The sequence below is a fragment of the Myotis daubentonii genome, chromosome 5, assembly GCF_963259705.1.
Source record: "Myotis daubentonii chromosome 5, mMyoDau2.1, whole genome shotgun sequence".
Lineage (NCBI taxonomy): Eukaryota > Metazoa > Chordata > Mammalia > Chiroptera > Vespertilionidae > Myotis > Myotis daubentonii.
Window position 1 is genome coordinate 69,057,101 of NC_081844.1, and position 25,054 is coordinate 69,082,154.

General features: G+C 37.2%; 1 protein-coding gene across 22 annotated transcripts in view; it reads right to left on the reverse strand.

The window, feature by feature from the left end:
* Positions 1-2,957: 2,957 nt before the first annotated feature.
* LARP1B (La ribonucleoprotein 1B) overlaps positions 2,958-25,054 on the reverse strand; it is a 91,983-nt gene continuing 69,886 nt past the window's right edge. For 4 of the 22 annotated variants that reach the window (XM_059698055.1, XM_059698056.1, XM_059698052.1 and 1 more), the window contains 8 exons: positions 24,404-24,460; positions 18,208-18,374; positions 17,657-17,763; positions 13,366-13,526; positions 12,376-12,520; positions 6,619-6,728; positions 5,853-5,980; positions 2,958-4,199 (listed from right to left, as the gene is read on the reverse strand). In XM_059698055.1, the coding sequence (XP_059554038.1) occupies positions 3,954-4,199; positions 5,853-5,980; positions 6,619-6,728; positions 12,376-12,520; positions 13,366-13,526; positions 17,657-17,763; positions 18,208-18,374; positions 24,404-24,460 (1,121 nt within the window). In that variant the 3' untranslated portion in view covers positions 2,958-3,953. Of the gene's footprint in view, positions 4,200-5,852; positions 5,981-6,618; positions 6,729-12,375; positions 12,521-13,365; positions 13,568-13,925; positions 14,817-17,656; positions 17,764-18,207; positions 18,375-24,403; positions 24,461-25,054 lie in introns of those variants that run through there. The other 18 variants (XM_059698054.1, XM_059698051.1, XM_059698053.1 and 15 more) reach the window with 17 other exon arrangements.

The following is a 25,054-nucleotide window of genomic DNA, read 5'->3' on the forward strand; positions in this document are numbered from 1 at the left end:
GGTCACATACAAGAAGCAACCAATGAATGCATAAACAACAAGTTTATGTTTCTCTCAAAATGAATTTTAAAAATTAACAATTCTTGTGGCACACCAGTAGAAAATCACTGCTGTATTGAATCAGTCTTCCTTATGCAAGAGGAAAATAAAGATAAGCAGTTCACAAGAGCTAAGAAATTAGTTGAAAGGCAAGATTAAATACAGAAAGAAAAAAGTAATATCATTTAGTATAATGGCAAGAAGCATGAGAAAGTGTCAGATTGGAGTACCAAACTGGCAAATAAATTAAAAAAATAAAAACCTCTTTCCCTAGCTACCAGTAAGGTGCTTGGTCCTTCTGAAGACACTAGGGCCATATTGGGGTGAGGCCCTCAGTTCATCAGGCAACTAGCACTGTGCCCCAGCATGGGCCCTGCACTCATCCACACCATGGCCTCTGTCTCTGAGCTCACCTGCATCTACTTGGCCCTCACCCTGAGGATAAGATCAATGTCCTCATTAAAGAAGCCGGTGAAATGTTGAACCTTTGTTTTTTTAGTTAATCCCTCACCTGAGGATATTTTTCCATTGATTTTTAGTTAGAGTGGAAGAGAGAGGGAAAGACAGAAACATCAATTGGTTGTCTCTTACACGCGCCCCAACCAGGGCCGGGCTGGGGAGGAGCCTGCAACCAAGGTATATGCCCTTGACTGGAATCGAGCCTGGGACCCTTTGGTCCTCAGGCAGACACTCTATCCACTGAGTCAAACCGGCTAGGGCAATGTTGAACCTTTCTGACAGGCCTGTTTGCAAAGGCTTCGGCCAATATCAACAAGGGGAGCCTCATCTGCAGTGTAGGGGCCGGTGAACCTGCCGCAGCAGCTGTGCTGTACCAGCAGGAGGTCCTGCCCCTCCACCACTGCTGCCCCAGCTGAGCAGGAGAGTGAAAGGAAAGAAAGAAAAATAGAGGAGTCTGAGGATGACATGGGCTTTGGTCTTTCTGACGAAACCTCTTTTGTATCACATCCAATAAAAAGCTGAATTCTGCAAGAAAAATAAAAATATATTTTAAACATAACTTCCTTCCTTAATCCCTTTTAGTAGGAAAGTAGTTTTGATTTAAACTTTTTAACACTGCCTTTTGTATGAAATAAAATTTTTAAAAAACCTGCAAAATAATAAGGATGGAAGCATCTAAGGTCAGTGGGGTAAATTTTGGGTAGGGCTCTTTAGATTTATAGCCAATTATGTTTTCTTTTTATTGAATAGCAATGCTTTTGAGTTTGATTTGCTGGAATTCCTTTAAGGAGTATACTTTTTTAAAAGTTTTAACCAAAAAATGTACATACCATGTCAAATATACACTAACAAAATTCGAAAGTGAAGTGTTAATATTCTTGATAAGTAAAAAAATAATATAGTTAATGAGCAATATTATCACTCAGTAGCATCTTGATGAAAATGATGACATTAGCCAGGTTGGTGTGGCTCAATGGGTGAGCGTCAACCCATAAACCAAGAGGTCTCTGGTTCAATTCCCAATCAGGGCACATGCCTGGGTGGCGGGCTCCATCCCCAGCAGGGGGGTGTGCAGGAGGCAGCCGATCAATGATTCTCTCATCATTGATGTTTCTATCTCTCTCCCTCTCCCTTCCTCTCCAAAATCAATAAAAATATATATTTTTTAAAATAATGACATTAGAATACTATTTTTTTGCTGCTAAATCTTTCAGAGAAAGATTGATAATAAGCAGTGTTGGTGAGGATGTAGGAAAACATGCTGAAGAAAGTATAAACTGTGCAACCATCTTAGAGTAGTACGTTAAATGGGAATTCATTTTTACTTAGAATTTCAACTTCAGGAATTTATGCTAGGCAATAACTCCAAGTTTATACATAAAAGATTTTATCTATAGGGATGTTATTAAATTGCTGATTGTAAAGAACCCAAACCTTCCCACAAGCTAAAGTTAAACAATAGCTGATAGTTAAATAAACTACGGTGAGTACAATAGATGATAGCTTAAAAAAAAAATAGATGATAGCTAAATAAACTATGGTGAGTCCACATGCTGGAACACTATGTAAATGGTAAAAGTCATGTTGTGGAAATATCAATGGCATCAGTAAAATGCTCACCTCCATGTGAGAAAACAGATTATTATGCTATATGTATACCATACCAATTTTGTTTTTTCTGTTTTAAAAAGGTACTTTTATTCTTTGTGCTTTTCTAAGTTCCGCAATGTACAGACATTAATTTTATAATAAAAATGTGATAGAAATTACTAATTTATTACACATCACAAAATTCTTGATTACTATATTTTCATATAAAATATACAATTTTCCAATCAAATTTAGGTAAGTACAAAAAATCTTATATTAAATACAGGTTTCAAATGTATGTGTTCAAAAAAAAAAAGGGATATTGAGAGAAAAATTTTAGATCATTTCAAGAGATGACTTAAAGGGAATAAGCATGGTTTGGTAATTTCTTACTGAAAAGCCAAAGCTACATATCCACTTAAGAAAACATTTAAACATTTATTATCCTAATTCATTAGCTGTTTTGCATTGTCTATTCAAAACTCTAAGTAAAATTTATTTTATTTTCTAAATATTCAAATTTGACTGTTTCTTATCAAAATGATCCCCCAAATATTAAATATTATAAAACTGAAAGTTATTTATGCATGGGAAATAATCTAATGAACATCTCTTATTAAATAGCTCATTTATCCAAACAAGATTATATGTATTTCAGTGTTGCCATTCTATAGGAAAAAGACACCAAAAAGAAAATAATAAATTAATTCAGTGTATTAAACCAGCTGTTACTACCAATACAAGAAAATATGTGCTAAATAAAAATGAATATGTTTATAACTGAAACTTTATTCACAAAATATAATGGTCTTCTAATAGCAATGTTTGAATATTACAACTAAACAAAAGTAATGAAAAATCAATTCAAATAACTTAGAAAGTGCTTTATTTTTAAATTCCCACAAAAACTGAAACTATCATTTACATCAGTTGCAATAGCAATAAAATTAGAAATCAATGTACTATAACTCTTGAAAACACAAGCATAAAAAACTAAAAGAAACAAAAAGGAAATCTAAGTGCTCCTTTTAAATTGAAGATAATCTGTTTGTGATATACCCACCTGCAGATGTACAAAGAGCTGATGCATTCAAAACAGTGCAAAATTTAATTAATTTAGGACAACATTCCAACCCAGTTTTCACTACTTTTCAATTGCTTTTGCAGGTTTATGTAGAATCACAAAAAGTAAATCACTCCTAATATGTAAACAGCTAATGCCAATTTACAATACTCCACACCAACACAACAATAACTATAGAAATCATGAGGTTAAACTCACAGGGGGAAAAGGAAAATCTTGCATCCAAAGTGCGTATGCTTTAATATAACTGCAATATATTTCTACTTTTGTTAAAACAAAAACAACAACAAAAAGGTTTTCTTTACACATCTAAAAGCAAATGTATCATTTCATATTCTTTTTCTGAATTAAAAAATATTTACGTAATCTTCGTTTTTAATTTCAAATATGAATTGATAGTGGGGTAATTAGATTCTTTAAGAAAGCTCTATAGATGAATACAACATACTATATCTTCTTTAAGAAGTATGACCTGAAATGTTAGGCATTCCTTGTGTTGTTTTTGAATATATTTTAAGGAATGCTGTTCTTGTAAACAATGGCCTTGAAAAAGAAATACTGAGACCTATTCATTACTAGAGGATCTCTATAATAGATCACCAAAACTATCCTGTTCATGAAGTCAGGGAAAACATTTTTAGAATTTATCTTGCTATGGAAAAAAAAGGTACCACTTTTCTTCCTTCTTCTTTTTTCTGATCGTCACAATTAAACATCAGGTTTTCCCAAATAAATATTGATGTAAATGTTGATTTCAAGGGCAAGCAACTTTCATAAGCATCTACTTCTCAGACATTTCACCATTTGTGGAGACTGAGGCAGCACTGTTCTGGTGTGAATTGTCACTGGACTCCTGTGACATATTCCTTCTGGGAGAATGTATTGGAACCTGAAGTTGACTGGCAGATGCAGGCTTAGCAGCATTTGGTGACTTTGTGGAGGAATTAGATGGAAGTCTATGATGATCACTCTCTGAATCAGAAGTAGATGAATGTCGTTTTCTTCCAAATTCCTCACTAATGGGGGGCTGCAAATTATGAAAGACAACACAGTAACGATTATACTATTTTTCCTCCATTTAAAAGCTAAGGCCAGGCTTTTCCAACAAAGAGGAGACTGTTTGTGCTTCAGCAGATTTTATTAGTATACAAAAAACTTAACAGCAATTTAAGGTATTAACTTGAATGTCCTTCCAATTAAATCATCTTGCTAGTATTTTTTCATTCTTTCACTCAACACATGTTTATCAAGCATCTCTTATGTTTTAGGGCTTGAACTACACAGCAGGTAATAAGTGTAAGCTTGGGTTCAAGAAAATGTTTCACAAGGATTATTTTCCATCTTTATTCAACCTCTATCAAATGTTAAGCATTTATAACTTTAGTCCCTTCCTCAGCCATAACCTCCTATCCTAGGCTTGCTTAAATGGCAATGTTTAACAAACAGATAAATGGAAGCAACGGGGGGAAAAAGAGATACCAAGTCAAACACCTTCAGCAAGTTTGAAGGTTTATCTCAAATTTCTAGGATAAGGACTGGAGAGCATTACTGATAGTACTACATTTAAACACTTTCAAACATAAATATCCAACCCCTTCAGACAGCAAGGACAGAGAGGCAGGTAGAAGAAAGGTATCCTGCATTTTTTAAAATCAGTCTTTTAGGCCTTTCCAGTGACCAAGATTTTAGAGCCCACAATGACACACAACCAAATATTTTCATTTGAAAACAAGTTAAGACCATAATCTCCTCCACCAATATTCTATTGTATTTGAAAGTGGAGGCCTGAATTCTTAGCTTCAATTCAGAAAGGACAAAAGTCACTATTATAAAGATAGCAGGGATGTCTCTGTGACAGAAATGGTTAGGCCACTCTAGAAACACAGCTCTTCATTCCATTAACTCCATCCCTGAGCCATCTAATCCAGCAGTCGCCAACCAGTGGTCTATGAGATCCAAAAGGTTGTTGACCACTGGTTTAAGAAAACCTTTGGAGCTGCGGTCACCAACCGGTGGTTTGCAGACCACTGGTGGTCTGTGAGGTCCGCAAGGTTGGCGACTACTGATCTAATCCATTTAGATACAAAATTTCAAGACATATTACAGTACTAAGTAGCGATGAACCTAGCCTTCCTTTCATCTCTATTTTATACGTCCTGATGCTTCTTTGTCTTTTCTGATTTCTCTGTTCTCTTCTTCATCCTTTTTATCTTTTTATGTTCATCCCATTCTTTTTCTAATGCTTTCCTCTTTTAAAATCACATTGTTTAAAGCCTACCCTATTATCTCTACAGATGCACCTAACATTCTCGCCTAATTTTATTATGCAGGGAACCCAAGATTCATGTTACATCAGCATATGTTACAAAAACTATAAAAGTATATCAAAGGTGAAAAAATTTCAAGCTGCTAAGTGAGAAATTTGCAACATATCCACATAAAAGTTACTAAATCTATAATTTAACTATAGGAACATATCAACATTGAAGTGAACTGACAATTGCACTGTAGTTATGTAAGATGTTAACATTTGGGAATTCTAGGTAAAAGAGTATATGGGAATTCTCTACTATTTTTGTACCTGCTTTAAAGTTTGATTTCAAAACTGGAAAGTTAAATTTTCAAAATAAAAAGTTAAAAAATAAAATTAGTAATACAGAGGAAAGGACTTAAAACTTACATCAACGCGGAAGTCTTCTAACCTCTTAAAGCTACAGAGGTATTCCTGAAGTTTTGGGTCAATAGACTGTGTCTTAGATTGAGAATATTTTAGATAAGCCCAAAACTTTTCTAATCCATACAATTGACCTAATAACAGAAAAGAATATACATAATTACATAGAATTTTAAAAAAAATGGTTCATATTGAACATAATCCTACCAGCAATAAACAATTTACCTTCCAATACACACATTACTTAAGTCTTGAGAATAAGACATTTTAATGAATAAAGGCAGCTAACATTGAGCATTTACTATATACAGTGGTTTATTACATATTAAACTAATCTGAAGCATATACAACCCTGGAATATAGTTGCTTTTGTATATATTACTTGTGAATAAGCTGAAACTAACAAGGTTAAGTAACTTGCCCAACATCACATAGCTAATAAGCAGTGGAAATGGGACTCGGACCTCACCCAGGCCCTGTGCTGTTACCCACTGTGCTGCCCCACCATTCCAGGCACATCCACTGATGCTACACAGAATTCTTATGTAACAGAATATCAGTGAGTAGCCACATTTGTCAAGTGAATAATGACAAATACAACTCTTCACAGGAAAGGTCTTATTCCTTATGGTGCCCCAACCTTCATCAAGCACCAACTAGGGGCCTGAAGATATTAAGTGGTCTGCTTTGAAGACAAAGTTATGAATTCCCTATTCATTGATACTCAGGTTTACAATGAACAAACAGAATAAGTTAGTTTTTGTTTTGTTACCAGATTCGTAGTCTTTTTTGGTTTCTTCTTGGAAATCCTTAAAAATTTCTTGTCTGAATTTTTTTTCCAGTCCGTAACTATAAAACCTGAAAAGACATTCTAATCCATACCTATGAAAAAGAAATAAAATACTCATAATTTTTTTGCCATGACAATATCACTATCTCTTATTTAACAGCACTGATACAAGCAAATATGGCACAAATAACCCCAAACAAACAAAAAATGTTTTAAATGTTTAGCATGCAGATGTTTAGTTGAAGCAGTAACTAGTAATCCATAGTTGGCTTTGCTGTTTTTGTTGACTCAGCCATAGCACTCCTGGAGGTACACTGGGAACATGGAGAATGAGAGGAACCCTTGGACGAGAATATAACTTCTTTGGACTGACAAAAGATCTCTCTCTGGAATTGCTAAGGAATTAGTCAAAAGATTTAATGATAAATTGGGAATGTTTTAGATTTTTCCCAAACCAAGGTTTATAATGGTGTGTTTGTGCATGGTATTAAATATTCTTGAACATAATCTTTACTCTAGAGAGATAAAGACCATACTCGTATGCTCTAAACCTTAGGTGTTGTTGACCCAGTCGATAAAGTACATTTCATAAAAGACATTTTGCTAAAAGAATTTTTTTTTTTGAGGGTAGAAATATCGCTTTATTTGAGAAGCTTACATCCAAATTATTTTTACGTGTTTTAAGAAGTCCTATCAAGCACCCAAGAAGAAAACATATACAGCTTCCACAGGAATAAAGACAAAAAAAAGAAAAAAGAAAAAAAAATGGGGTTGATGATTGCTCCAAATGATACTTCCTAAAAGAAAAAAATGAAATATTTAACATTTCTTCTTTTGAGGCAAGGTAAGCGAACTGCACACATCATAGGTAAAATTTTCTTACTTTACAAAGGACTGTGATCCTGTTTTGATGCATATGAAATACAAAAAACAAAACAAAATCCACTCTTCTGATCAAGATGAAGGAAAAAACAACCATTCTTCAACATTTCAATTCTCACGCAATGAAATCCAAAGGTCTGTTGAATCCACCTTTGCAATTCATGTCCTGCATAATCAATCTAGGTGAGTAATTCAGGGGAGATCTATTTTAAATCTGTAATTTTAGCCTAGGCCGGTGTGGCTCCGCTGAATGAGCGTAGTCCCGTGAACTGTGGTGTCTCCGGTAGAGTCCCGGTCGTGGCGCCCGCTTGAGCCGCGGTATCGGTCCCTGGTCGGGGTGCGGGAACGATACCGCCTATCATTTCTCTCTCGTGCTTCTCTCTCTCTCTTCTCTTCTCCTCTTCTCTCTCTCTGTATTTCTGAGATATATTTACGGCATAGGCATTTACACAGCCAACCAACCTTTTTCCTTTTGTTGAGTCAAAAGCGGAAAATCCCATTACCTTCATCATTTCTATTTCTTCTGTTTTGCCCTCTAAATCTTCCTCTTCTTTGCTCTTTGTTTCTTTCTTTTCATCATCTCTTCTTTCTTTCAGTCGAGAAGGAGAAGGAGATGTGGATCTATGTCGTCTTGGGGGTCTGTAGCGTCTTCCGTGCGGGGACCCAGAGCGGCTCCTTCTCCCCCCCCCCCCCCCCCCCCCCCCCGGGACCGAGACCTTTCCTGGCGACTGGGTTCTTTCTCCGGTGAAGTGGACGGGGACCGCTTATGTTCGAGCCCCAGACCCTCCAAAGTGCTTCCAGACTCACCCACCTGAGGGGAGCGGGAGCGGCTGCCGCTGCGACTGCGGCTGCGGCTGCCTAAAAGAATTTTAATCACTAAATAAATCAGAAAACAAATGTCCTTGTTTTCCTCTTTTAAGTACCTAGAAAATTGGAGCCCTAGCCGGTTTGGCTCAGTGGAATATTGGCCCACAGACTAAAGGGTCCTGGGTTTGATTCTGGTCAAGGGCAGGTACCTGAGCTGCAGGCTCAATCCCTAGCCCTGGTCGGGGCATGTGCAGGAGGCAACCAATCGATGGGTCTCTCTCACATCGATGTTTCTCAGTGTCTCTCTCCTGTTCCCTTCCCCTCGGGTGGAAGAATTTTTTTCAGGTTTTATAGTTATGGACTGGGAAAAAAATTCAGACAAGAAAATTTTAAAGATTTCCAAGAGAGCCTGAGACAAGCTGTGGATAGTGGATCAGCAAACTACATGGGCTCAACCTCCAACTAACGGTGATGAGTAGAACTCACGAGAGCAGACAAAATCAACAGGACAGCAGTGTAAGGGCCATGTCTAGCTCACTCAACTAAAATATGCCACAAAATATTCCTCATTTTTAAAATCCTTGTCAATCTGGGTGCCTCAGTGTATTAGAGAAGGAGGGTGTGTGTGTGTTTTGTAATTAGCTGATTTACAAAATAAAGAGTAATAGTCCAGAAGAATATCAACCTGCCAAGAGAAATGCAGGACTACCAACTACACACCCACAGATGAACTGGAGCCCTGTGCTCTGGTAGCCATAAGTGATGCTACTCTTGAGCTTGTTTGACTGAAGGTTAAGGGAAGGAAGGATTAAAGGAACACCAGTCCAGAATGACAAATCTGCCTTGACTCTCTTCTTAAGGGATCATATTACATTGATATCAGTGGTTCTCAACCTTGGCTACATCTAAGAATCATCTGGGAGCTTTTAAAAAATACTGATGTGCAGGCTCCACTGAAAACCATTAAAATTAGCATCTTTGGGGATGAAGCCTAAGCCCCTTTCTTCTTTTCTCTCTGAAAAGCAGAATTTAGAACTTTTGGGTTTTATCAAATTAATATTTTAGAGGAATGTTAGAATTTTTAGATTATTGGAAAGAGCTAATAGACTACTACAACATTTGAGTTTTACTCTTAAATTTTAGCAAATCAATTCCAAAGACCAAAAGTATAACATTAATAACACAACCCAAATATGCAGCATAACTGCTAGATGAAGAGCAGGGCAAGTGACCAGCATCTTAGTTGTCATTTATTCACGTACCACTCACTGTGAGACTGCTCAAAGACTAAGAACCAGAAAAAACTATATTTGAATTCTAGGCTTATAACTATATCCCTTTAAGTAGGGATAAAAATATCCTACTTTTTAAGAATACATGAGATACTAATTGTAAAGCACTTAGACCATGGCTGGCACATTAAAGATATGTAATAAATATTATTTCTCTCCCTCCTTGAAAACATCTTAATGTTACTTATTGTCAATGGATATATTTAGTAAAAATCTTCTTCCTAATAATAATGACCACTCATTGAGCACTTGCTATGCATCAGGTAAATATGTTAAGACCTTTACATGGTGTTTTGTTTAATCTTCACAATAACCTTACAAGGGTATCTACCATAATTTCCCCAACTTTATAACTAACCTAAAGCTTGGGGGGGTTATAATTTGCCAGTCACAATAAATTAATGGGCTAGAACTCAAAACTATGTCTCATTTCAAAGCCTCCCAGTGCTGAACTATTATGCTCTACTTCCTAAGAAATAGCTAATCCAGTCTAGTCATGAACACTGAAGAAACAGACCCAAAATTATAAAAGATGTTGAAAAGCTATTAGAAACATACACAGAGAAGGAACTCCCAACCTAGACTTGGGTAGGAATGGAATCAGAAAAGTATTAGAAAGTCCTGCAGAAAAATAGTTTGTTTATTAAATAGCAAAATATGCTGAAATTAATTATAAGCATGGCTTTCAAACTTTTCTGAGTTTAATTGTAAGAAAAATATTTTAATTTGTGAACAAGTCAATACAACACTCATATATACTGTGTGTGTACATAAAAGCACATATAAGTTTTTCGAACTACTCTTAAATTTCTATGAATTACGAGATAATTTAATCTTACTATGTTCAGTGCAGTCGTACTGTATTTTCTACAGTTTATTTTTAAGCAAGTCAGAATCACTACATTGATTTCTCAACTCTTCAATGGGTTACAAACCACACTGTGAATGTTAGCATCGAGATCAGAAATGGCCAAGTTTGCCTTTTATGTCAAATCTGGTAAACTAGCTAGCAATGACATGTGCCTGTCATTCCTTACCAAGATAAGATGCAAATTAAATGGGCTTTATTTTTACAAGTCAGTGCAAATGTAATGTTTTCTAAAATATTTTCTTGCAGCAAATTTTTCCCTCTTAAAGATCACAATATCTTTTTTTTTTTTTTTTTTTTTTTTTTTTACTGATTTCAAAGAAAAAGGGAGAGGAAGAGGGAGAGAGAGAAACATAAATGATGAGAGAGAATCACTGATTGGCTGCCTCCTGCACGCCCCCTACTGGGGATCGAGCCTGCAACCCCAGGCATGTGCCCTCGACCAGAATCAAACCCAGTACTTTGGTCTGTAGGTCACTGCTCTATCCACTGAACCAAACCAGCTAGGGCTAACAATATATTTTTACTTGAGATTTACAAGAGGAACCCATTTTTAGACCTTGAAGAGAGGTAAATTTAGAAAATACTGAGTGGAAAATTATCTTTTTCTTCTTTCCATCACTACTTCTTCCTCCCTTTACCCAGGAATAAATAGCTTGTAGTAGTCCACTCCATGTTCTTTCTCACTCTCTTGGTCTGGTCTCAACTCAGCCTTATAGGCACTCTCAAAATTCCCCTTGAACATTTCCTCAAAAAAAAAAAAAAGCAAGGTTTAACTAGGGGTCCTCAAACTACGGCCCGTGAGCCACATGCAAATACAGATATTGTATTTGTTCCCGTTTCGTTTTTTTCTTCAAAATAAGATATGTGCAGTGTGCATAGGAATTTGTTCATAGTTTTTTTTTAAACTATAGTCCGGCCCTCCAACAGTCTGAGGGACAGTGAACTGGCCCCCCGTTTAAAAAGTTTGAGTACCCCTGGACAAAAAGAACGAGTTAGCAAAGCAGAGGGAGAAAGAAAAGAACAAACAGGTAAGGATATCTAAAGACAATTTGGATGCTAGAGAGCTTGGTTCACTCAGAGAACACATAGTTCAGTACCACTGCTGTCTAGAGCACTAACTGCAGTAAAAATGAAATTGGACAGGTAAATCAGGTCATATCATGAGAGGTCTTAGTTTTTCTTGGCTCAAGCACATATTAATTTGGGGACATATATGCACATGCAAGGGAAGTCTGTAATAGTGGGAACAAGAGAGAGAGAAATCTTTCAAATGTCATTTGGCCTTTATGCCATCCCTAAAATGGTCCCAAATGATCCCACCTCCTGGTATTCACAATCTTGTACAATGCCCTCCCACACTGTATCAGGGTGGGTCTATGAATGACACAAAATGGCAGAAGTGACAGTATGTCACTTTCAAGTATAGATTATACATGACACTGAGGCATCCCTCTTAGAAGTTCTCCCTCTTTCGTGGTTCACCAGCTCTGAGTCATGTCGTGAGATGCCCTAAGCAGAGGCCTGTATGGTCAAGACCTAAAGGCTCCTGCCCATAGCCATGTGAGTGAGCTTGAAGAGGATCCTCCAGCCAGTCAAGTCTGTCGCCCTATCCAACACTTCAACTGCAATTTCCTAAGAGAATAGAACAAGAACAACCCAGCTAAGCTGTTCCTGGGGTCCTGACCCATAGAAACTATGGATTAATAAATGTTTGTTGTTTTAAGCGTCTGAGTTTGGGGGTACTTCGGTGTGCAGCAACAGACACTAGAACAGCCTCCCTCCAGTTATGCAGGCTACTTTCACAGTTCAAAATTGGGCTACTTTTCAGTCCTAGTTTTTATTTTTAAAAAATCTCTCCAAGTGTAAAAATACAAAAAAATATTGGACCTGTAATTTTCTTTTGCATCTTCCCAAGCAAGTTGTTTAAATTCCTCGTACATTTTTTTATTGAAGTGGTCTCTGAGGAAAAAGGACCAGAAACGAAAGAGAGTATTCATTTCTTGGGACTGGCCAACTCCCAAGCGCTTTCTGTCTGGAAAAAGTTAAAATAATAAAACATTTTTAAAGTAAAGATACTTACTGAAAGCAAAACAACAGATGTTTTACATAACTTAAAGAAAACTGAAACATATTAATCCTCAAAACGTATTTGGGTTTCTTCTAAATAAATTTAAGCATTTGTCAAAAGTAACAAGAATATGGTAAACTTTCTTTTTTTTTTTTTTTAAACTTTATTTCTTAACTAGAGGCCCGGTGCACAAATTTGTACACCAGTGGGGTCCCTTGGCCTGGCCTGCAGGATCGGGCCAAAACCAGCTCTCCGACATCCCCTGAGAGGTCCCAGATTGCAAGAGGGCGGAGGCCAGGCCGAGGGAGCCCACCTGTGCACAATCGGGGCTGGGGAGGGACGCAGGAGGTTGGCCAGCTGGGGAGGGACCGAGGGAGGGCTCCAGGGTGTGTCCGGCCCATCTTGCTCAGTCCCAATTGGCCAGACCCCAGCAGTAAGCTAACCTACCAGTAGGAGCATCTGCCCCCTGGTGATCAGTGCATGTCATAGCGACTGGTCGACTGTCTGCCCCCTGGTGGTCAGTGCACGTCATAGTGAGCGGTTGAGTGGCTTTAGCGTATCATTAGCATATTATACTTTGATTGGTTGAATGGCCAACTGGACACTTAGCATATTAGGCTTTTATTATATAGGATGTGTCTAAGCTACAAAATACATGAATAAGAATATATGTAAACATATTTACTTAAGGTAACTATAAGTAAAACAAATAAAAGAATATCTTAACCTAATATTAAATGTCACAATTTGAAATTTTTAGAATTACATTTTAATTTTAAATATAGCTACGTAAAAGACAAGTGTCTTACCACTTAGGCATCTTCGATGATATTTGTGGTACACTTGCTGGGTAAAGCCATTTTCCTTCAAAAGTTCATGAGAAGGATGCTGGAACTTCGGGAATGAGTGAGGAGTACATCCATAACTTCCTATGAGTTGGGAACCTTCTGAAGGTGAAGCATTTGAACTGCTGTTTGAGGGGGGGGGGGGGGGGGAGGGAAAGCCTTCAAACTAAAATATCAAGAACCAAGTGTTTAAACCGATTTGCACTACTGGTTCACTGCTGAGAATATGAGCAATGGACAAATGACATAGAATTTATGCTCAATACACAGGTAAATTCAGAAGTTGATTTAAAAAGTCATAAATTCTGAACCTAAAATAATAACTAGAAGCAGATAACTGAATAGCTAGCTTATTCCTCTTCCAGATCCTTTATTTAGTTTAGATAATTTTTTGTAGTAGTAGAAAATTTTTCAATTTTCTTGAGTAATTAGGCTAATGATGTAAATTGAGTAAGTGAAAATAATGAATAAAACCTGGCATAAAGACAATAATTTCACATACCTGCAATTTTGTAAATCAATTCCACTTCTGAAATATTTCCTAAATCCATCTTTTTTTTTTTTGCACTCCATTATTCAAATTATACTTTCTGACGCTTTCAATGGAACTAACCGTTATCTTTGTTTTTCCATCTCCCTCCCTCTATCTTGCCACCAAAGTTATCTTCCTCAGACATTGTTCTATATTGTTGGTTCTCAATCTGTGGTCTGTGGATGCTTAAAGGGATCCCAGGAATTCTGCAAGGTCAAACTAAAATCGTATTTGCTAAACTTACCATGTTAACATTCATACTGATAATACTAAAGCAATGGTGTATATAATCACTGATGCAAACTGAGACAGTGGCACCAAATTTCATTTTCTAGCGCTTGTATTATTTATTGCTATGCACTTGCAATTTCTGATGTCCTTGATGAAGCAAAAAAAAATTTTTCATGAAATCTCAACCCTTGAGTATATGTCCTATTGTGTGTGACAAAATGGAGCAGAAACTTTCTTTAGCAAAATGAGAAAGTTCTGGAGATGTTTTACAACCAAATGACTATACTTATCACTACTGAACAGTACACTTAAAAATAGCTGAGACACTAAATTTTATGTTATGTTTTTTTTATCACAATTAGAAAAATATGGGATGGGAGGAAGCAAAAACACTTTTGTGACAAATCAAAGTCAATCGACTAAATGTCTATTTCATTCCTAGCCCCCAATGTGATGGCATTAAGAAGTAATTAAGTCATTAGGGTACAGCTCTTAGGAGTGGGATTTGCCCTTCTTGTAAGAAGAGACATGAGAGAGCTTGCTGCTTCTCTCTCTCTCTGCTCTCCATCATGTAAAGATACAAGATGGCCATGTGAAAACTGCAAGTGGTCCCTCACCAGACACTGGATCTGTTGGCACCTTGACCTTGGAACTGAGAGAAATGAAGATTTCTAGTTTAAGTTACCTAATCTATAGCATATTTGTTATAGCTCAAAGAGAAATGCCTTAAGTCAAAGCATGTGTGTGATAAAGTTGTAAGCTGAACTAAGTGACTTTTTCATAGAATACCATTTTTAATTAGAATAACCAATAAAATATGGTTATTCAGATTTTGTTTTGTGTAAGACAAAAATGAACAAAATTAGTCTATAATATCAAGGAAAAATTTGAGCTCTCATGCAAAAATTAAAATTTTGGAAACCTTGTATTTGTCCCCATGAGTTTGACAGTTTCCACTAATACCTAAAGACTTTTCTAATGAAATTAGTGGTGACTTTTTTAGGAGTCTGTGTGTACAAGTCTCTGTGAGTGGTAAAATATACATGACCCTTATAATGTAGTAATTCTAGCAATCAGATTCTTCCTTTTCCCAAGGCTTTGTCAGTTTTGTTTTTGTTTGTTTTATTGTTACAGGGTGTTTCTATGCTGGAGAGAAGCCTGGGATAAAAGCTTAAAGTTTTCTGAGGATTTTTCTGAGCATGCATCGTTCCTTGAGCGTGTGTGGTAGTTTTCTACATTGCCCTCTATGAGCGGTTGTTTTTTGAATGCCCCCAAAATAGGACATTCAGACAGAGGGCAATGAAACAATGGACACCAGACACTGTGGCTGCACCTTGTTGATCAGAGGCAGTTAGCAGTCAAAACACAGAACTCCAGCAAGCCAGACCATAAAGTGGGTAGCCATCTTCCAGTCTGTTCACAGAGCTGAGAGGTGGGAGATAGGTAGCTGCTACCATATCAAAGGCTGACACTGACCAACATTAACCACAATTTACCAGATAAGCTTCCCCTGGAAGCTTTAAATGTTAAAACAGATGCCCTAGCTGGTTTGGCTCAGTGGATATAGCGTCAGTCTACAGACTGAAGGGTCCCCGGTTTGACTCCAGTCAAGGACACATGCCCAAGTTGCAGGCTTGATCCCCAGTAGGGGGCGTGCAAGAGGCAGCCAATCAATGATTCTCTCTCATTGATGTCTCCATCCCTCTCTCCTTCATCCTTTCTCTCTCTGAAATCAATAAAAATATATATTTTTAAAAATCACTGGTATGAAAAGGTCATTGATATGGTTTCATATTCCACACTGCAACTAAATTTTTTTAAAAAACTACCACCCATTCATCTTTGGTATAATATCAAACAAGAATATCTTCAAATTATCTGAAAAGGCTAAAAAATATTCCTCCCTTTCCTGAATTTTATTCCTCTACTTCAACAAAATCAAATTACAGTTAAATTATATTAACTTATAATGGGTTTATTATTGTTATTTTAAAATGAATATTTATATTTTTTCAGTTTTACTTTTTAATTCAGTAAATTATATAACTCCCAAAACAAAAGCTCTTTGAGGTCCAATCATTTTTTCAAGTCTAAAAAGGTCCTTAGGCCAAAAAGTTTGAAAAGTATTTAACTAAATCACATCACTTTTGCTGCTCAAAACCCATTACCTACAGAGTAAGTCCAATTTTCTCAACAGGATATTCAAAAGGGCCTTACCAAACCTTGACATAATTTTTACAAGAATCATTTCCCATAAAATCCCATTATGGTATTCCCATATCTTAGGCTCCAGGTGCATATAAGTGATGTGCTACACTACGATATATTTTTATATTTCTAGTAACTTTGTTATTGCCTCCCTTCTAAATCCTCTACCTATTTCCTACCTTGGCCTGTTAAAATCTTACTCATCCATCAAGATCAATACTAACTGTCCATGCCCAGCAAGTTTCTCATGACATCCCCCAGGCAAACCTAATAAACCCTGGGAAAATTAAAGTTATACAAAGTAGTTCTATATTCAACACTATTTGTTCACACAAGGTCATATCTGTCTTGAAGTGGGAGAACTAGTTTCATTCACCTGGTCTTTTACTGAATACTACCTATGCCAGGCACTGAGGTTCTGCCATCCCTGAATTTACTATCTGAAGAAGACACATACAAAAATTTAAATAATGCCTGTAAAACATTTAGCACAGTGCCTGGGGCACTGCTGAAAGAATGTAGTAAGCATTAGCCAGCATTAAATAATTGCACTACAATAACTATACCAGTGATGGAGAACCTATGACACCCGTGTCAGAGGTGACACGCAAACTCATTTTTTTGGTTGATTTTTCTTTGTTAAATGGCATTTAAATATATAAAATAAATATAAAAAATGTAAGTCTTTGTTTTACTATGGTTGCAAATATCAAAAAATTTCTATATGTGACACGGCACCAGAGTTAAGTTAGGGTTTTTCAAAATGCTGACACGCCGAGCTCAAAAGGTTCACCATCACTGAACTATACCATGGCTGATACACATCACAAAGAGCCAGAAAGAAAGAACTTTCAAAAGAAGGAGCAATGAGAGACAAGGGAAAGCAGAGATAAGCCCTGCAGTAAAATAGAAGGCAAAGTCATGGGTACAGGTAGGCCCAGGAGCCTCCATCTTGTGAGGAAGTCAATTAAAGATTAGTGAAAAAACTGTAGATGACACAGATATCAAAAATAAAGAATTACTTTGATGGGCTGGACAGGACACAGCTGAGGAAAGAATTAGTAAACTTGGATATACATCAATCAAAATTTCCAGAAAAAGATTAGGAAAAAAGATAAGATCATCCAAGAGCATTTACTTCTCCATCTTTGGTTTCTCTTTAGTATTTTCATTGTTCTATAATTTGCTAGTATTAATTTGTAAGTTATTTCCAAGTATCTAATTAATTACTGTTTTCAAAAAACTTAAAATCAAGAAGAAAACAATGTTTGACAAATAGAGTACCTGACAGAGGGTGTTCTTGGCCCGTGATCTCTGGAATCCATTACCCAACCAACATGACACTCCAGAGGGGGATTTGTACTATGTCTTGTTTTTCTCTTTCTTGGACTCTAAAGAAAAGTCAAACATTGCAATAACTTTCACTAGTATGAACTTCTCAAGTAAATTAAACCCCTCTGACTGTAAACCAACTCAAACATTTTCATACTGTGGATGACACATTATGAAATCATATGAAGTCACAAAACTCAAACTATCACATACAAGTTACAAAACTTAACAAATAAGGCCCTTGGCTAGACTTCAAACTAAGGATGAAAGGAAATACAACTTAGCATAATTCTCCATTATACCTTATGATCATCTTTTATTATTCAACTGTACAGTAGTTATTCCTTAACCTAAGAAAATATCACTATAGTAAAACACCATTTTTAACAAATTCTTACAAGCTAAAATACACATTTTTAAATGTGATATAAACTACAAAGTCTCATTTTGTAATGTTAAAGGATACAGAATGTAGGCTTTATATTCCTGGTTGTTTTGAGTACCTTTATATCAAGGGCTTTTGATTCTTTAACCACAGGATAAAATCTTGGTGTTTTGTTTGGATCTTGTAACCTGGGTGTTCGGGGTGTTTTGGGTATCCTTGCAGGATAAATTCTAGAAGATTCTGGAACTGCTGTTGGCAGTGAACAGACTGTTGTTGAAGATATTTCTGAAACAACAAACAGTTTCTGAGCTAATTCATCAGTCAAATCAGCAAAATGAAAAGCTACTAATAATATTTGGATGCTAGAAAAATTATTTTACTTTGAGAAAAAGAGTAATTCTGAAATTCTCTACTCTCAAAGGATTTCTTCATTGGAAACAGTTCAAATATATAAGAATAAAAATTTTAAAAATCACTTGTTTACAAATTACCTAGCTTTTCTAAATTTTAATTTTGCTGTATCTTTTTTTTTTTTTTTTTAAAGAAAAACAGCCGGGAGCCCACTGTCTAACCTTCCCTAATCACATTTTACTTTTCCTCCTCAGAGATAACCAGAGTCTTAAGTTTAAGATTTTTATCAATTATTATACATGTAATAATATTATTTTCCATAATTAACTTTATATAAGTGACATCATACTATATGTATCATTTTGAAAGCTTTTCCAGTCAATATTTTGTGACTTGAATAGTCATATTTGCATAGCTCTGGTTTATTCATATGACTGCAAAATATTATGCTGTTATACAAACATATCAAAATGTATTCATTCTCCTGAACATCCACATTTATGTTATTTCTAGTTGTTTTGTTTGTTTGTTTTTTGGTATAATAAACACTTCTGCACTGACAGTAAAAGAACATGTCTTCTAGTACAGGTATGAGCATATTTCTAGTGTTCATATCTGAAATGGAAATGCTAAGTCAAATGGCACATGCATCTACTGACTTACTTAAATACTGACTGCAAGCTGCTTTGGATAGTGGCTTCATCAATTTATAACCCCACCAATTTCACACCCTGGTCAAGACTGGGTTTTGTTCAGATTTTTAAGTATTTTTCCATCTTATGAGATTTAAATGGTATTTGTATTTCCTTGGTTACTAGTGAAGTTGAGCATATTTTCATATGCATAGTTATCACTCAGAGTTCCCCTTTTGTGAACTTTCCATTCACATCCTTTGACTATTTTTCTATTCATTTGTTTCACTAATTAGTTTGTGAAAATTCTATAGCAAAATACTAAGTAAGCAAGCACATGAATTAAGTAGTAATGTCAAAAGTGTAAGCTCCAGCCCGCTGGTGTGGTTCAGTGGCTGAATGTTGACCCATGAACAGGAGGTCACAGTTTTGATTCCTCGTCAGAGAACATACTTGGGTTGCGGGCTCAATCCCCTATGTAGGGCATGCAGGAGGAAACCAATCAATGATTCTCTCTCATCATTAGTCTCTCTCTCTCTCAAATCAATAAAATACATCTATCATCTATCTATCTATCTATCTATCTATCTATCTATCTATCTATCTATCTAAAGTTTTTTTAAGTGTCAGCTCCAGCCTTCGCCAGAGATGCTCAATTGATTAGAGCAGTGATGGTGAACCTTTTGAGCTCCGTGTGTCAGCACTTTGAAAAACCATAACTTAACTCTGGTGCCATGTCACATATAGAAATTTTTTGCTATTTGCCACCATAGTAAAACAAAGACTTATATTTTTGATATTTATTTTATATACTTAAATGCCATTTAACAAAGAAAAATCAACCAAAAAATGAGTTCGCATGTCACCTCGGACAAGCGTGTCATAGGTTCGCCATCACTGGATTAGAGCATTGACCCTTACACCAAAAGGTGGTGGGTTTGATTGCTGGTCAGGGCACATACCAGGTTGCAAGTTTGATCCCTGGTCTGAGCATGTGGAGGAGGCAACTGATCGATGTTTCTCTTTCACATCCCTGTTTCTCTTTCCCCCTTCCACTCTCTAAAAATCAATTTTTAAAAATGTAAGCTCCATTTCTATATGATTTTTCTTCAGACTTCTTTAGATTCACACAAAAATCTTTTGTTCATTCAAATATTGAGTGCCCACTATTCTAGACACAAGTTTGTAAACTCAAAAGTGAACTTACCCACTCTATTAGCTTGTCTCCCTGTCTTGCCATCTCCCCTCCCAATCCACTTTCTGTACTGTTACCAGACTTTCCTGCTTTTGTCATCTCTGCATTTTATCCATTTATTGTTTGATTTATTAAATTAAAATTTATTTTCTTACAGATCATCCTATTAGATGCTAAGGCTAAGTCTCAGTGCTTCCCTAAAAGTAAGAGCCACAATCTTTTATTAGTGCACTAGTACCTATAATAGCATTTAGAAAAAGTATACCCCCACCAAATGACTGATCAATTTAACAGAATTGTATTAATGCTGTTTTTCCTTATTCCAAAAATATAATCTCAAGGATAACATTATGATCTTATACTGAAATATATGTAAAAATCAGTGCCTTTGTAGAAGATCTAGGAGCAATAACAACCCAGAAACAGAAAGTTTCCCAGAAACCAGACTATAGTCTTTAAATTCCATTTCCTACTGACTTGGTCTGCTAGAAGAAATAAAGTCTGGAGCAAAGTATAACATGAGCCTGGAAAATCTGGAGCCAGACAGCAATGAGATTAATAAAGAAAATACTGCCCAGCTAGTATGGTGCCGGGGTCCAACCCCAGCAGGTCCAGGGGTCCCCAAAGGTGTGGACGGAGTCGGCGAAGAAGGAATGACACGGAGACAGCGTTCATTTGATCAGCAGCCTAGCCAGGATCTCTAGCCAAGTTCTGGTCAGGATCTCCAGTGAAGTTCTGGTTAGGATCTCCAGCCAGGTTCTGTGTCCATGTTCTCTTGCTAGGTTCTCCAGCCAGGTTCTCCAGGTTCTCCAGCCAGGTTCTGTAGCCATGTTCCCTCGCTAGGTTCTCCAGCCAGGTTCAGTCACCAGGTTCTAGTCAGGTTCTCTTGCCATGTTCTATCCAGTTTCTGTCTCTAGGTTCTGTCTCCAGTTTCTGTCCAGGATCTTTTGCCATGTTCTCTCCAGCGAAGTTCTTCTGTCTCTAGGTTCTGTGTAGGTTCTGTGTCTAGGTTCTGTGTCTAGGTTCTGTGTGCTGTTGTCTTGTTACATCTGTATTTATACCAGTTGATTCCAATCCTATCAATCTCTATTCCAAAGGTTAGGGCGTTTCTTATCTCCATTCCAGGGAGTAAAGATTATGTAGCTTAAGCATGATTGTTCGTAGTTAAAGTGATTAACTGCCCCGCCTGGCACTTAGTAAAGGGGTTTTATTCCCTCCCTAACTTCAGGGGAAAATCCCTACCTTTCTCAGAGAGGTGACCTTGGTTAAAACACATAGTGCCAAGAGGGTGAGCAAACATATTAAGAACAGTATGCTATATATGCCAGGTCCCTTGAAACAGCAAGGATGGACCGGCCCCCGGCAAATTCCCCCTTTTTTATTTTTTAAAAGCAGGCATTAAAAAGAAAAACCCCTAATGCTCTCTTGTATCCATTTTAAGAGTAGGATCGGCGCTTTCCGCTATTACCTGAGTCCTGATCTATCACCTCAGGGAGAGCTTGCCAATCCTGCACTTTCCCGGGGTGGAAAGGCTGCAGTGGGGTTAAGGATAAGGCTCCTTGGGCCTACCTCCTCCCATGCCTTTACATTTACCTTTCCAGCACCTTTCCTTCCTCAGAAAAGCATGGACATACTTCTTGTATAAAACGTTCTGACTGGGAGTAACCTTAATTCCTCTGCTAGCAAGCATATGTGTTAAAAGATCAATACGGAGTCTTTTTTCTTTAGACTCAGTATGGCACATCTTCTTAATCTAAAGATCAATACAGAGTCTTCTTTCTTTGGACTCAGTATGGCACATCTTCTCAATCTAAGAATACAGAGTCTTCTTTCTTTGGACTCAGTATGGCACATCTTCTCAATCTAAGTTCTGTACTATCCACCTTCTTACCCTACTTATCCTCTATAGGGGGGGTCTGCAGTACCCTGGTGGAGTCCTATCCGTCCCGAGTGTGGGGTTCTCAATGGGGGGAGGGGGGCTTACCTAGGGGAATCCTGTTCCAGGGGTTCCCAAAGGTGTGGACGGAGTCGGCGAAGACTATCCACCCTCTTCCTACGGTTGAGTCCTATCCATCCCAAGAGTGGGGCTTACCTAGGGGTCCCTGTTCGGGTGCCAGATGTTGGGGTCCAACCCCATCAGGTCCAGGGGTCCCCAAAGGTGTGGACGGAGTCAGCGAAGAAGGAATGTGTAAGTTCTGTGTCTAGGTTCTGTGTGCTGTTGTCTTGTTACATCTGTATTTATACCAGTTGATTCCAATCCTATCAATCTCTATTCCAAAGGTTAGGGCGTTTCTTATCTCCATTCCAGGGAGTAAAGATTATGTAGCTTAAGCATGATTGTTCATAGTTAACGTGATTAACTACCTGCCTGGCACTTAGTAAAGGGGTTTTATTCCCTCCCTAACTTCAGGGGAAAATCCCTACCTTTCTCAGAGAGGTGACCTTGGTTAAAACACATAGTGCCAAGAGGGTGAGCAAACATATTAAGAGCAGTATGCCATATATGCCAGGTCCCTTGAAACAGCAAGGATGGACCGGCTCCCAGCAGTATGGCTCAGTGGTTGAGCAGTGATCATGAACCAGGAGGTCATGGTTCGAGATTCCCAGTCAGGGTACATGCCTGGGTGGCGGGCTTGATCCCCAATAGGAGGCATGTAGGAGGCATCCGATCAATGATTCTCTCTCATAATTGATGTTTCTCTCTCTCTCCCACTCCCTTGCTCTCTCTGAAATAAATAAAAACATATTTAAAAAAAAAAAAAAGACTAGCTTAGGTCATGAGAATACAACAGAAAACTTAAGGGTACCCCCCTAGTAAAATGAAGTGATCTGACCACTAAAAATAATGACTGAAATGAATTAAACATATCAAATAAATAAGCTCTATAAGTTCATAATGGCACTTTACAACTTAATCATATTTGTAGGTTGCTGGGACACCAACTCATTCAGAAAATTGATACATTGAATAAAAAAGAAAGAAACAAGTATTTACCCTTCCTTTCCTGTAAAAATTGAGTATCATGGTAACCAAAAAATTGATAAGAGTATTCTTTCAAGAACTGAAGGTAAGGGGTAAGAGATCAACCAAAGGACTTGTATGCATGCATATAAGCATAATCAATGGACACAAGACGCTGGGGGGTAGGGGAGACTGGGGGAAGGTCAAGGGGGGGAAAAAGGAGACAAATGTACTACTTGTTGTAATATTTTAAGCAATAAAAAAAACAGTAACAACAATAAATAAATAAATAAAATAAAAAATAAAATAAAAAGAACTGAAGGTAAGAAATACAGAAGGAATTTTTTTAAAAAGAGACTACTGTAAATCTGCATTTAACATCATCAATAGGTTCTGTGACTTTAATTGAAACAACATACAACAAAATCGACTTTACCACAGGCTCATTTATATAGACAAAGAGTTAAGTTCCTATGGCATCTTATCAACATTTTAACAAATGATGTTCAATGAAATGACATTATTTAAGGACCTAATGTATATTGCAACTTTAATGAAATATAAAATCTAGGGAATATTCATCAATGACTGTATAAAACCAGTTGGTAAAACACAGAAGGGAAATTCAACACTGACGACATAAGCCATGAAAGAAATAATTGATAAGGTGGACTTCATTAAAATTAAAAATGTATGCTCTGCAAATGAGGCTGTTAAGAGAATGAGAAAACAAGCCACAGACTGAGAGAAAGTATTTGCAAAGACATAGCTGACAAAGCACTGCTATTCAAAATAAAACAAGAACTCTTAAAACTCAACAAGAAAACAACAAATGCTGGCGAGGATGTGAAGAAAAAGGAAGACTAGTTTCACTGTTGGTAGGAATGCAGACTAGTGCAGCCACTGTGGAAAACAGTATGGAATTTCCTCAAAAATTTAAAAATGGAACTTCCTTCCCTTGACCCAGTGATCCCACTTCTGGGAATGCATCCTAAAACCCCCAAAATTCCAATAAAAAAGAATATATGCACCCCTCTGTTCCCAGCGTTATTTACAATAGCTAAGATTTGGAAACAGCCCAAGTGCCCCATCAGTAGATGGATGGATAAAAAAAAACTGTGGGACATTTATACAATAGAATACTATGCAGCTGTAAAAAAGGGGGAACTCTTACCCTTTGGGACAGCATGGGCAGACATGGAAAATATTATGCTAAGTGAAATAAGCCAACCTGAGAAAGACAAATATAAAATGATCTCACTTACTTGTGGAATCTTATGAGCAGAATTAATTGACCAACAAAATAAGACCCAAAGCATGGAGGCAGCCGAAACCGGTTTGGCTCAGTGGATAGAGCGTCGGCCTGCGGACTGAAAGGTCCCAGGTTCGATTCTGGTCAAGGGCATGTACCTGGGTTGCGGGCATATCCCCAGTAGGAGATGTGCAGGAGGCAGCTGATCGATGTTTCTCTCTCATCGATGTTTCTAACTCTCTATCTCTCTCCCTTCCTCTCTGCAAAAACTCAATAAAATATATTAAAAAAAAAAAAAAAGCATGGAGGCAGAGAACAGACTGACATACCTCGATGTGGGGTTGGAGGGACAAGAATAGATAAACCAGAGAACTTATATACTTACAGGCATGGCCCATGGACACCAGCAATAGGCTGGTGAAGACATGGCAGGGGGTGGCGAGGAGGGGACTGGGAGGATTAAGGTAAAGGGAGGGAAAAGGGGAGATATCTGTAATACTATCACAATAAAAAGTTTATTTAAAAAACATGAGTCAAAGATCTAAAGAGGTATCTTAAAGATGTACAGATTGC